Genomic DNA, 14,019 nt, shown 5'->3' on the forward strand with positions numbered 1-14,019 from the left:
GTTAAATGAACACCTTATATAAAATACATATTATTTAAAAATATACATAGATTTCTTTTAAAGACAAACAAGTAATGAAATATAAATAATTTGTTCATAGCTCTGATGTAAAAAAAAAAAAAAAAAAAAAACGCAAAGAAAAAAGAAAATATTTATAATATGATGTGCATGCCATTGTTAAAAAAATACAATCTTTTAATTTAGAAATTGTCTTTTAAACATGTGCACTGTATATACTCAGGGTAATTTTTACCTCATGTTATTTTTGTCCAATCACAATCGATTTCAGTCCATTTTAAAATTGTCTAAAAACAGTTCTGTTAAAAGAGAGGCAGCCCTCATCACCCGTGGGAGAAAGGGGCAAAAAAAAAACAAGGGCAAAAAGTATAGTGCCCTTTCCCAGTATTTTGCCTACTATCATGTTTAAATTGAAATTTCCTGTTACACGTACTACAAATAGATATAATTTACAATATTGAAATATTTTGGATGTTTTTAAATGGGTTATCTTGTAGGCAATGTCGTATACTAAGTGCGCTATATCTTTTTCCATGTTTCTGTATCAAATACACATTTTTACACATAATTTTACTAGTGAATGAAATGAGATACCAGTTGAAGGGGTATTTTAAGTTTGGTTTATCATCAAATGTACATTTAGGCAGATGGACATATGAGAATGCCTTCCTTCTTGAATAAATAATAACTTGAATTATTGTATTAACTGGCATCACAAGACATTCACTGACAAAGGAGATGGGCGAACATAGCGTGCAGAAAGCCTATAGCTTCAGATATATAAAAATCATGTTCAGTTTGTGAATTTAGCATTTAGAGTAAAGTTCTCATTATTGAAATTTACAAAACTATGATAAACAACACTTTTCTGAGGAAAATTTTCTCGACAAAATTTATTCTTTTATTTAAAAAATAATGTGGTATTCGTGAGGCTCGAACCCTAGCAATAAAAATCCTGAGGATCATTTTCTTTCAAGACTAGTGCGCTAACCACTAGACTACACAAGTCCTGATGAACAGTGGCATTTAAATCATGTTTGTGATATGACCCTTGACTTAATGGACTTCAAGTATTTCTCGAAAAGATGCGAATGTTATGTCATAAAAGTATATTTTTAAGGTATAGTGGGTCTTTGCTCCATATTTTTGTTGACCAAAAAATGTTTAATTTTATGCAAACTATGAAGATTAACTTTCAAAAAAATGGAGCGAAGACCCACTCATATCGAAAAATAGTGTAATAGCATGAGAAAATGACTCTTTTTGGCATCTTTAGGGTGTGTATAATATTTCATAAGCAAATAATTTCAATCTTTGTGAGATTTTTGCCAATTGTAGAGATTTTACATAAAGTATATTTTAATGTTAGATGACATATCAAGGAAAATTTTGATATAATTGAGATTTAATTTTTCACCTTCATGTTTGTCACACTATAGGCTTTTTGCTCGTCATGTTCACCCATCTTCTTATGGGGTATAGTTTAGTTTCTGTCACTTGTCATCTCTTTTGTGAAATAGGTTAATTGTTGATATTAATGATTTAAACAAATTGCCTAGTCAGTATTATGCTGTTTGTTTATTTATTCTTGAAGCCATACAGCTTATCAGAGCATGTACATGCTGATCTTTGAGCTTTGTATATTAAGATTTCAGAAGGAGGTAAAATGTTTTAATAGGTAACTTAAATAATGTGCCTTATATTTTATAATGCATAATGTAATTTACTTTGCAATAAATAATTTTTTTTAAATTAGAAATATAAAAAAAATAGTGATTTGAGCTTTTTTAGCACCTGTGAAATACATTTAAAAAGATGTATTGGAGTTAATATGTTAGTTAGTTTTCCTTTCATAGACCTCAACAATCTCAGACTAAAATTTTACTACAAAACATTATAAGCTTAACAACACATTAAAATGTGTTAAAGAACGAACACAGGGTATAAAAAGACTGCCTATGAAAAAGTTTATAAACTAACATAGGTGTCGGAAATCACAGCCAGCAAGAACTTCAAAACATGACATTCTACACACCAATAACAGAACCTTCAACAAAATATAAATATACCTATTGTAAAAGTTCATAAAACAATAAGGACAGATGCTTATGCTTCTTTGTTAATATTGATCTCATCTACCTCTTGTCCTATTAAGTAGAGGTTGATAGCATAATAATGGAACATTGTACCAACCAGAACAAACAGATGCCAGATAGCATGAGCAAATGGAATTACTCCATCACTCTTAAAGAACACAACACCTAGTACAAATGTAATGCCTCCTAGAAATAGCTCGTAAATCCCAGATGGTTCTCTCTGAAACAATAAAAGATTTATTGTAAAGAAATTATTAACTGTTGAGATACATTGAGAATTCAGAAGTTCTAAACTTGGTCAGGTCTTACCATTAAGAAAGCCACAGCTGCAGGGCAGACACCAATGATTAAGTAGAGAACAATCTCCAATACCTTGTACCTGGAAATGACTGATTCATTGTATTTAGGGTATAAAAAAAAATTTCTCTGGTAATTAACATTTATACATAAAAAAAAAAATATTGAAATTTATACTCTTTACAATTTCTTCATGTAATTGTAACGGCCCCAAAACAATGGGCATTCTTGGAGAGTTATTCGAAGGCACCTGATACATGATTGGTTGTTTTTGTGGAGCTAAAATTTACTATGCACCCAATGACAAAATGGAGCTCAATATTTGGATTTAAAATGCCAACCACATTGTTACTAGTGTTGAAGTGAGTCATGTGCTGATATATTGTACAATTTTTTATTATTGATAAACAATTTTTTTTTCAGGATTAACTGTCCAGTTTTTTGGTTCTATGATGTGATCAAACAGTTTACATGATAATATGAGTAAATGTCAAAGGCATTTATGCATAAAATTATCACTTGAGCAAACTTTTTGATCACCATCATAAAACAAAACCAGAAGTCTCTGAATGAGACTGTAGCTCTACTGGCTGGTGTGTACTTATAATAAAAAAAAGATGTATCTTAGTAGTCTACTGTGTACCAAGTCTTACTGAAATGTCCAAAACTGTAGGAGTAGTAATGTTTTGAAAAAATTCACAGAAATTTCTATTTATACTAATACATGGCAACATTGATCATTTAAATCAAAAACCGCCTAAGTCAAGTCTACTTATGTACTAAATCTTACAGAAATTGTATTTAAACTGTAGGAGAAATTGCATAGAAACGGTAATTCTATTTTCAGTAATCATGGCAACACCATATGTCATAATCAAAAACTAATAAAGAGAATTACGCATCTTTGTGTAGTCTACATGTGTACCAAGTCTTACTGAAATTGAACAAAAACTGTAAGAGAAGTAGCTTTTGAAAGAAATTCACAGCAAAATAATGTCCGCTAAACAGTTAATTATTAGGAATCTTCAAAGTCTAAGGGCCATAATTTTTGTAAAATTGGGTCAATAAATATTCAAACTTAAACTTGATCTGCAAGTCTTCAATATCAATTAAGACATATACAAAAAAATCAGCTCATTATCTATTTAAAACACAGCAAAAAAAGTCTGGAAAACAAACTAGAACTGTCCAAAAGGGACAAATACCCCCCGCCGGGTTTTTCAGAGAAGGTACCAAATCACTAATATTTTCTAGATGTGAGAGGTGTTCACAATTTGCTTTAAATTTATAGTGAAAATTTACTCATATTTTTTTAATGAATGAAATTAAGGTGCAGCCTAATAAAACATCAATACTCATAATTACAGTGTTTTTTATTACATTGAAAAAATAGTTCGCAACTATCTGTCATCTTTGTGAGACATGACATTCTGCAAATTGATTGTTGAAAAAAAAATTATCATAATTAATTATACAAAATCAAATTGATCTTAATACCTTTATATCAAACTCATTTTAAAAATAAAAGGCTGGTTCCAGTAACTATGTATTTTGACAGATATAAATTACAATTAAGAGACTTAGAAACAGAGATCTTTATTTCTTTCTGCCCAATTCCCAGGAGATATAGATAAGACCTGCTTGATCAGAGATGCCCTAACAGCTTCCCACACTGAACTCATTAATTAATCTTTAACTGGATGCATGTCCACTCATTACTCCCAAGGGACAAATGGATTTACACTATCTGCTGTGTAATGTAAAAACTGTTTTTAATACTTTGTGATTTTTTTTTAGTTCTAATGAGTTGTTTTAAGCTGTAGTTCACATTTTTTGTACAGATGTTCTAGATTCTATGTCTCAAACCTTAGACATGAACCCGAAATGACTAAGTCAATAATTAAAAATGAAAAAAAAAAAAACCGTAAAATGCAGAAAAATTATCAAATAATGTTGAAAATACCAGGTGCACATCTTCATATGGTAAATAATAAGTGTACAAATTTTCTTACAAATCTATGCAATAGTCTCTGGGAACAGATCCAGACAAAACCACATAATAAAAATGAAAAAAACACCTGTAAAATGCAAAAAGAATTATCCAATCATGATGAAAATACCAGGTGCACACCTTCATATGGCAAATAATAAGTGTACAAATTTTCAGACAAATCCTTGCAATAGTTTCCAAGAAATGGTCCGGACAAAATCTCGTCTACAGACAGACGGACAGACAGACAGACAGACGGACAAGCTGATTCCAATATACCCCCCCTCAACTTCGTTTGCGGGGGGTATAATGATGACGGAATGACAAATGTGGAATGATGGGCTGAAAAAGGTAACACGATATGCCCCGCCCATTTCATGATGGGGTCATAAAAGTAAGATATTTACATTATTTTTATTCAATAGTTCAAAATTGAAGTCTGAAAGCCCTGCTAAGTGTATTACTAATCCACACACAGCGAGGCACTTCTGGTACATGATGAGCAAATGGTTTTATGAGGATATAAAGCTATTTGTTTGCTAAATTTCTATTTTATTTCAGACAAAGACTGTCATTGTAAATATTTCAGTATGTCAACGTGTATGTTCAATATGTATGTTCTTGTTGATATTTTCTTACTTCTCATGAAAGGTGTAGGAGTAAATGATTCCACAGACTGCCATTATCCAAATAAGCCACATCATTTCATCCTCAATTCCTCCAAAATCTCGTAAAGTCAACCTACAATTTTAATACAGTTTTATTGACTGTATTTATTATACAAGAGGCCCATGGGCCACATCGCTCACCTGAGCACATTGGCTAGGCAAAAGCACAATCAGTTCAGTATTGAAAAGACCGGTGGGGGGGGGGGGGGGGGGGGGGAGGGGGAGCTGAATTTTAAACTATCTGATGATGCTTCCATGTCAATATAACAAATGGCTTTGTACTTGAGAAGATTTTAAAAAAAAAATTCCCATATATTCCTTTGTAAAAATTTGATCCCCCATTGTGGCTCATCCCTATCCCAGGGGTCATCATTTGAACAAACTTGAATCTACACTACCTGAGGATGCTTCCATATCAATATGACTAAACATAGCTTTTCTGTTCTTGAGAAGAAATATTTTTTCTATATGTTCTTATGTAAAACTTTCCATCCCCCATTGGGCCCCACCCTACCCCTGGGGGTCATCATTTGAACAAAATTGAATCTACACTACCTGAGGATGCTTCCATATCAATATGACTAAACATAGCTTTTCTGTTCGTCAGAAGAAGATATTTTCCTTTATATTTCTATGTAAAACTTTGATTCTCCATTGTGGCTCCGCCCTACCCCCGGGGGTCATGGTTTGAACAAACTTGAATCTACACTACCTGAGGATGCTTCCATATCAATATGACTAAACATAGCTTTTCTGTTCTTGAGAAGAAATATTTTTTCTATATGTTCTTATGTAAAACTTTCCATCCCCCATTGGGCCCCACCCTACCCCTGGGGGTCATCATTTGAACAAAATTGAATCTACACTACCTGAGGATGCTTCCATATCAATATGACTAAACATAGCTTTTCTGTTCGTCAGAAGAAGATATTTTCCTTTATATTTCTATGTAAAACTTTGATTCTCCATTGTGGCTCCGCCCTACCCCCGGGGGTCATGGTTTGAACAAACTTGAATCTACACTACCTGAGGATGCTTCCATATCAATATGACTAAACATAGCTTTTCTGTTCTTGAGAAGAAATATTTTTTCTATATGTTCTTATGTAAAACCTTCCATCCCCCATTGGGCCCCACCCTACCCCTGGGGGTCATCATTTGAACAAAATTGAATCTACACTACCTGAGGATGCTTCCATATCAAAATGACTAATCATGGTTTGCAGTTCTTCAGAAGAAGATATTTTCCTATATATTTCTATGTAAAACTTTGATCCTCCATTGTGGCCCCGCCCTACCCCCGGGAATCATGATTTGAACAAACTTGAATCTACACTACCTGAGGATGCTTCCATATAAATATGACTCATCATGGCTTTGCTGTTCTTGAGAAGAAGATTTTTAAAGATTTTTCCTATATATTTCTATGTAAAACTTTGATCCTCAATTGCGGTCCCGTCCTACCCCCGGGAATCATGATTTGAACAAACTTGAATCTACACTACCTGAGGATGCTTCCATATAAATATGACTCATCATGGCTTTGCTGTTCTTGAGAAGAAGATTTTTAAAGATTTTTCCTATATATTTCTATGTTAAACTTTGATCCTCCATTGCGGCCCCGCCCTACCCCCGCGGGCCATGGTTTGAACAAATTTGAATCTACACTACCTGAGGATGCTTCCATATAAATATGACTCATCATGGCTTTGCTGTTCTTGAGAAGAAGATTTTTAAAGATTTTTCCTATATATTTCTATGTAAAACTTTGATCCTCCATTGTGGCCCCGCCCTACCCCCGGGGGTCATGATTTGAACAAACTTGAATCTACACTACCTGAGGATGCTTCCATATAAATATGACTCATCATGGCTTTGCTGTTCTTGAGAAGAAGATTTTTAAAGATTTTTCCAATATATTTCTATGTAAAACTTTGATCCTCCATTGTGGCCCCACCCTACCCCCGGGGGTCATGATTTGAACAAACTTGAATCTACACTACCTGAGGATGCTTCCATATAAATATGACTCATCATGGCTTTGCTGTCCTTGAGAAGAAGATTTTTAAAGATTTTTCCTATATATTTCTACGTAAAACTTTGATCCTCCATTGCGGCCCCGCCCTACCCCCGGGGGTCATGATTTGAACAAACTTGAATCTACACTACCTGAGGATGCTTCCATATAAATATGACTCATCATGGCTTTGCTGTTCTTGAGAAGAAGATTTTTAAAGATTTTTCCTATATATTTCTATGTAAAACTTTGATCCTCCATTGCAGCCCCACCCTACCCCCGGGGGTCATGATTTGAACAAACTTGAATGTACACTACCTAAGGATGCTTCCACATGAGTTTCATCTTTCCTGGCCCTATGGTTCTTGAGAAGAAGATTTTTAAATGATGCCATTATTTTTTCAGTAATCCCTAATTATCTCCCCTTTAAAGAGGGCGTGGCCCTTCATTTGAACAAACTTGAATCCCCTTTACCCAAGGATACTTTGTGGCAAGTTTGGTTGAAATTGGCCCAGTGGTTCTTGAGAAGAAGTCGAAAATGTGAAAAGTTTACAGACAGACGGACAGACAGACGGACGCCGGACAAAATGTGATCAGAAAAGCTCACTTGAGCTTTCAGCTCAGGTGAGCTAATAAAATGGTAACATATTTCATCTAAATGTCACCTGTATTCACCTCTCACACAATGTCTGTTATCTTCTGGATTATCACTTACCAGGGAGAATAAGAGGAGGCAATAAATATATATATCACAGCTCTGTCAGCAACATGGAAGAAATGCCTCAGCTTACTGAAAAGAAGGTAAACAAACATTAATATTTCCCGTACATGATTAATTGTAATAGCATTCATAATCTCTAAAACAAAACAAAGTACAGCATTATAGTCAAAGCTACAATATTAACGTAACCTTTATCATTCAAATGTACTCTGTATTTTTTCTCCAGAGCAATATTACATTCCAAAGATGTAACATACATTTTTAAGAATTATGTATTTATTATTGCATATGAATGTTTATGCCTTTTACAATGATACAATTTTGAGAAATAGCAAATAAACTAAATCAGCTGAGTTCTCCAAAATGACAATGTCCAAGCTTAATACAATAGCTGAGAAAGACTACCACAAAAAAATAACATTGCCAAAACTTTAGAATCATTTTTAAACAATTTTATACATGCTCAAAGCTCTAAATTTTTTAGATGACTATTTCCAACCATTTCTTATTCCAGCCCAAAGAAGTGATTTTGTTGTTTTTTTCCTTTTTTTATTTATTTACTTTACTTTATTTTTTTTTGGGGGGGGGGGTTTGATTTGTTATGGGTTTTTTTGTTTTTTGTTTGTTAGTTTTGTTTTCTTTCTTTTTTTTCCCCATTAAAAAAAACTGTGACAAAGTAATAAAAAGTGCATTGACAATATCAAACTTGAGAAAATTAGTTTGATGGTTCAACTGAACTTTCTACTCTATGAGTGGCACCTCATACATTACCTTTTCAGTTACAATACAGCTAGAGTAAAATACAAAATTTTTGAAAATCAAAATATACATATTAGTACTCATGACTAATATACTGATGCAAATTCTTTATTTTCAGTGTTAAGACAGCGGAACATTAACTGGCAAAATTGGAAATATGTAGCTTACGTCATTTTCAGCATTTAATGATAGACAATGAAATGGGCGGGTCCAATTCGACACGGACGTCTGCGAAAACATTGGATTGAAATTGCAATTTGAAATTCATTTTCAATCCCCCTCAGCTACGCTAGAACGCACAGTGTTACTGATTGACACTGAAGACAAATAATTTGAAATACATATAAATCAGAATTTTCTATCCCATGTTTTTAAAGAAATATAAAGGGACAAATATTTGACTTCTGTTTGGTATGTGTGTGTTGGGGTTGGAGAGGGGAGGCTGAACGATCTTGGAAATGAATAAGAACGTTTTATTTTAGTTTGTACAACCCCTCCCTGTTTTTGTTTGTCAAACATTTTTCAGAGAAGAAAAAACTAAAAAATAAAAGCTCTTGTCATCCTAGAAATTAATATATTCTTCATGTGAAGGCATGATCTGACTCGACAATTTTTGACAGCCCCCCCCCCCTTCTAGAATCAAATGGCCGTCCCCTGAAAAAATAATCTCTGTATTCTAGGACTTTGACGTGTCCTTAAAATTATAGGCTAAAAAACTCACAATAAATATGAATTTCAAACAATATGTATTTGGGAATTGAATTTATTTGTCTTTTGAATCATACATTCACACTTAAGGTTTGAAAACAGCTCAGATGGATTGAAATTGAATTTCAAATTTTTTTCAGTGAAGATGAAAATAAATAATGTCTTTTGTCATCCTACAAATATTTAATATATTCTTTCATGTGAGACATAACCATAAATAATCTGATTCGACAAAATTTGCCAGCCTCCCCCCCCCCCACCCCCCCCCCAACTTCTAGAATCAAATGGTCTTCCCATAAAAGAATATACATGTGGCTATATCTTCTATAACTTTTGTTTGTCCTCAAAATAGAAAATTGTTATACTTTAATTTCAAACTATACGTATTTGGGAACTGAAATTATTTGTCGTTTTGATCATACATTATAACTTTGCGAAAAATAGCTCAGGTGGATTGAAAATAAATTTCGAATTGCAATTTCAATCCAATGTTTTCGCAGACGTCTGTGTCAAATTGTACCCGCCCATTTCATTGTATATCATCAAGTGTTTGACTGCGACATATGGAAATGACGTAAGTTGCATATTTCCAATTTTGCCAGTTAATGTTCCGCAGTCTTAACTCATCAAATACAGACGGGGTCAGATCTACATTTTTTACTAGGTGTTAAAATACTTATTCTGAATAAAATAAAGGTATTAAAGACTATAGATGACTTTCCAAATCTTAAGTTATCTCCCTTTGTCAGCATTACGAACATATTTCTCATGTATATTCTTTGTACCTTACCTGTAATAGGTTTAAACTTTCAAAAGCTTTTGGATTTGGATAATTATGTATCCTCTCTTTATTGCCATAATATGGGGCAACATAAAAAACATAAGGTATATATATATATATATATATATATATATATATATATATATATATATATATATATATATATATATATATATATATATATATATATATATATATATATATATAATGCCATAAAGTTGATAATGTTATAGACAGGGTTATCGAATCAATCAATTTTTAGTAACTGGTTACTCGTCTGACTTTCTGATCGAGCATTATTCAAGGAAAATTCACAATTCAAACCCATATATCTTCATGATTATATGTTGTTCTTTATGAATAAATGTAATTCAGGATTTAAAAGCCAAAGTTTATTATGACAAACATTTTGATTTAATGAAACTTTGGAGTGAATTGCTATATTCATCTTCTCAAATATTCGCAACTGCATGTAATCCATAACTATCATGTCAAGTATATCATTTGTATTATATCATCAGATTGCATGCCTGACAAATAAATTTTTAAATATTATTTAGCCTCCCATGTTAGTAAATCCAGTTTTACATACTTGACATTTTATAGATTTAGAATTGCTGGTTCATTTAAAATATTTTCATACTTAGGAAGATTAAGCACTTTTGCTACTAAAAAAAATGCTATAATTCATAGCGGCACACTGATTCCTGAAAGTACAATGTGTTTGACAAATATGTAACAATAACAATGTCACTGCATGATTTTTTCCCCCAAGTTTTTGGGAACTGATTTTAGTATTCAATACTCAGATGTTTCTATGGGTCCTCAAGTAACTGGTTACTAGTTGACAACCCTGTTTATCAAGTGAAAATACCATGGTTGACCTAGACTGACCCAACAAAGGGAAATAACACTTATAAATGTGAAAATCAATTATTCACAAGGCCCATTATGTAATCATACACTGAGTTTATATGGCACCTAACAATACATGTACTGTATCTACATGTATATATTAAAATGCTCATATATGCATTTTTGACACATTACAAATAAAGTTCTATAATATTAGTCTGCTTATCTGTTAACTATTAAATTCTATTAAAACAGGTGATAACATTTCTTACTGAAATCTTCCTGAGAATGCCAAGGTATGAAATGTACAGGAGACTGAGAAAAGGGCAACAAGAGCCCAGCCATACACAACAGCAATCAGAAACTGGAGGCGGGTCTGAGCAATGTACAGCATCCACAACATGGCCAGGATACTGGGGACAATGCAGCCCTGATAGATCATAGAATGCTAATAAATGTATCAACCAAAAACACTTAACATGTACTTTCATTCTTAACACTGTCCTTTAGAGAAAGAAAAATGTATTATCAACTGTCTCATACCCCGTGTGTGATTATATTTGCCATGTGTTCAACATCTGTTGGTACATATGCTTCCCCTTTCTTTGCCCTGGGATTCATCAGCCTAAGAATAAAGTCCAGACAAAAATAAACAAGCCTGACTTTGGCTCAGTAGAATTTTATATCAACATTTTGATAAATATTATATAAAAAAGAGCTATAAAACTATAAGATATTTATGAAATTAATTGTATGCTTTCAGAATGTAAATGTACAATGTACATGAATCAATGACATGAAAATGAACAAAAAGTATCAAATACACTTAAAATCATTTAAAAGTACCTCTTAAAGTCATACTGTGATGATATCCTTTTCATGGTCTTCATACTGATGAATCATTTACTGTAATATAAATTCATTTCTCAGTTCTCACATCATGGAGTAAATTACAAATATAGCAAGTACAATGTATGTGTACTTAAGAAGGTGAGAGACAATTATAGTTGAAATTCTTTTGTATGCCTGCAAAATAGTTCATTTGACATTACTGAAAAGGGCTTGATTTTTTTTCTTTTGGGTGAAAGTGAAAGGGGATGGCAACAGGAGGAAGGTAGTTGGTTCTTTAGGTTGTATCTCACACTGACAGTTAGATGAGTTGTTGGCAGAACACATCAACTGAAACTTACAACTCACTTAATGTTTTGGGTGATGCAAAACTGCACCCAGCATTATCTTTTCTCTGAAAATGAGAATATTGTACATTTGCAGCATTAGACACTATTGTCTTTCAGTCATACTAATTTTTCACATGAAACAGGAAAAAAACCCAGTATTTTTCAATGGTTTTGCCCCTTTACAAAGTTTTATTAAAATAGATCTTTGATCCTCTCAGAGAGATCACTTGTACATTTTTTTTTTTACAATAGATATCCAGTTTGGATTTATCTCAAATTGAAATTTTATCTAGTTAAAAAAAGGCCACTGAGAATTGTCAATGATATCATTTACTAGCCATTGAGAAACAGACTTACCAAATCAGTTTGAGTTCGTCAAGTTCATCTCAAAAGATCAATTCTTACCTAACAATGATTAAGAATGTGATGTACTGATGGGCTAGATGATGGATATTTACCTAATCAGGACAATTTAGACCATTTGTGTAACAATTTACATGAATAGATCAAAGGAATAAATTTCAACAAGATTGCCCCTTAGCGGCCTTGAACCGGGTTCCAATTAAGGCAGCCCTGGTACTCTGCCCACAATTTAGATCAACCTTTATCTTTAGTGCATGAAATGTACTTGCTACTGACATGATAGTTAGAATAATCTGTGTCTCGGGAGAGGCCCTCATCACGATGAGAATGCCTCACATACACTCGTAATGTAGCAGAAAATTACAGCATCGCTCCGAAATGATTTTGGATAACTATGAAATTAATCAAAACAAACCTTTTTGAGATCATGGATACCTTTCACCCAAAAATTTAATCCAAATAATGGGAGAATTCAACACTTTTTCTCAACATTTTTTACTCTCTTCAAATTTACATGCCATATTGACATTCGGAACTCTCTAGATTTTTCATAGTAAATGCACTGAGTTAGAGTTATTGCCCATGTTTGCTTTGCTACATTGCCAATGCACGGATCACATTCTATCATTAAACCGGGTGCGTAGGACATTTATCATTTTACCGATAGAACATTCTATCTACTGTCATGACTGTTGCTCATTTCTTACCATCAACATTATAAAGAGCACTTTAAAAAGACAAAACTAAAATGTTGTCACTTACTTAATTTACACTTTTAATGATAATGCAGCTTAAAAATAGAGGCATTTTTCTTCAATCTTGGTAAATGGAGCAACGTTCTGTACACAGGCTTGCATGGAATCAACTGAATTTAGTGTATTGATAGTTAAGAAAGCAGGCACATAGTATCAGAGGAGGCCTGCCCCCACCCCACCCTCACTTTTTTCAAAGAACAATGGAAATAGTCATTTAAAAGGTTGGTTGGTCCCCAACATTTTATTGCAGTTTGGACACACACCCCCTTTTTTTTTTAGTTTTTCTTTCAAGTATCTTGTCAATTTTTTTCTGCCCCTCCCTTTGAAAACGATGCTACGTGCAAGGGTATGGGAAAATATATCCCATGCGCATAATTCAGATATTCCTGTTGTAAAGATGAAAGTAAATTTTGAAAGAACCCTTTTGTAAGGTAAAGATTGCTCGAGACGTTGAAGCCAAATTCTTGAACTCAAACTGTTGAGTAAGAATGTTCCCAAATGAGGCGGCAATTTTTATCAATCAAGTGAAAATAAATGAGAAATAGGCGAAGTTCACTATAGTAGGATTTATGCCTTTCACTTCATTGGTAAAATTGCAGACTCCTCTGATGTTCGCGAGTCTCGGATTTGTTTTTGCAGTTTAAAAATTCTATTCATTTGCCGAAGGTATGGACATTTGAGTCGGTAGCAAATTTGTTGATGATTATTTCACTAATAAAGGAATTAATAGCAAAAAATTGGTTGATCTGTGTCACTTACCGTTTCCAACGCGATGTTAATCATGTTCTTGATACGCTATTTAAATACGCTATG

General features: G+C 33.1%; 1 protein-coding gene across 2 annotated transcripts; it reads right to left on the minus strand.

The window, feature by feature from the left end:
• Window positions 1-1,722: 1,722 nt before the first annotated feature.
• Window positions 1,723-14,015, minus strand: LOC133199350 (monocyte to macrophage differentiation factor-like). Of its 2 annotated transcripts, none has more exons than XM_061335159.1 (8): window positions 13,966-14,015; window positions 11,757-11,816; window positions 11,454-11,535; window positions 11,183-11,340; window positions 7,802-7,876; window positions 5,041-5,142; window positions 2,424-2,493; window positions 1,723-2,334 (listed from the first exon to the last, which is right to left on the minus strand). In XM_061335159.1, the coding sequence occupies exons 2-8, from the start codon at window positions 11,798-11,800 to the stop codon at window positions 2,125-2,127; spliced, it is 741 nt and encodes a 246-aa protein (XP_061191143.1). In that variant the 5' UTR covers window positions 11,801-11,816; window positions 13,966-14,015; the 3' UTR covers window positions 1,723-2,124. The 2 variants fall into 2 exon arrangements, with proteins under 2 accessions (XP_061191143.1, XP_061191144.1); XM_061335160.1 differs by lacking the exon at window positions 13,966-14,015 and adding an exon at window positions 12,108-12,131.
• Between the last annotated feature and the right edge of the window lie 4 nt (window positions 14,016-14,019).

This window comes from Saccostrea echinata, unplaced genomic scaffold, assembly GCF_033153115.1.
Source record: "Saccostrea echinata isolate AGI-Se365-2 ecotype Australia unplaced genomic scaffold, CSIRO_AGI_Sech_v1 ptg000034l, whole genome shotgun sequence".
Lineage (NCBI taxonomy): Eukaryota > Metazoa > Mollusca > Bivalvia > Ostreida > Ostreidae > Saccostrea > Saccostrea echinata.

Coding starts and splice junctions, on each gene's coding strand:
- LOC133199350 (XM_061335159.1), bottom strand. CDS start 11,800: ATGAAGACCATGAAAAGGATATCATCACAGTATGACTTTAAGAG. Junction 11,536..11,756: donor TCACAGTATGACTTTAAGAG/GTACTTTTAAAT, acceptor CTTTATTCTTAG/GCTGATGAATCCCAGGGCAA. Junction 7,877..11,182: donor GCATTCTCAGGAAGATTTCA/GTAAGAAATGTT, acceptor CCTTCTTTTCAG/TAAGCTGAGGCATTTCTTCC.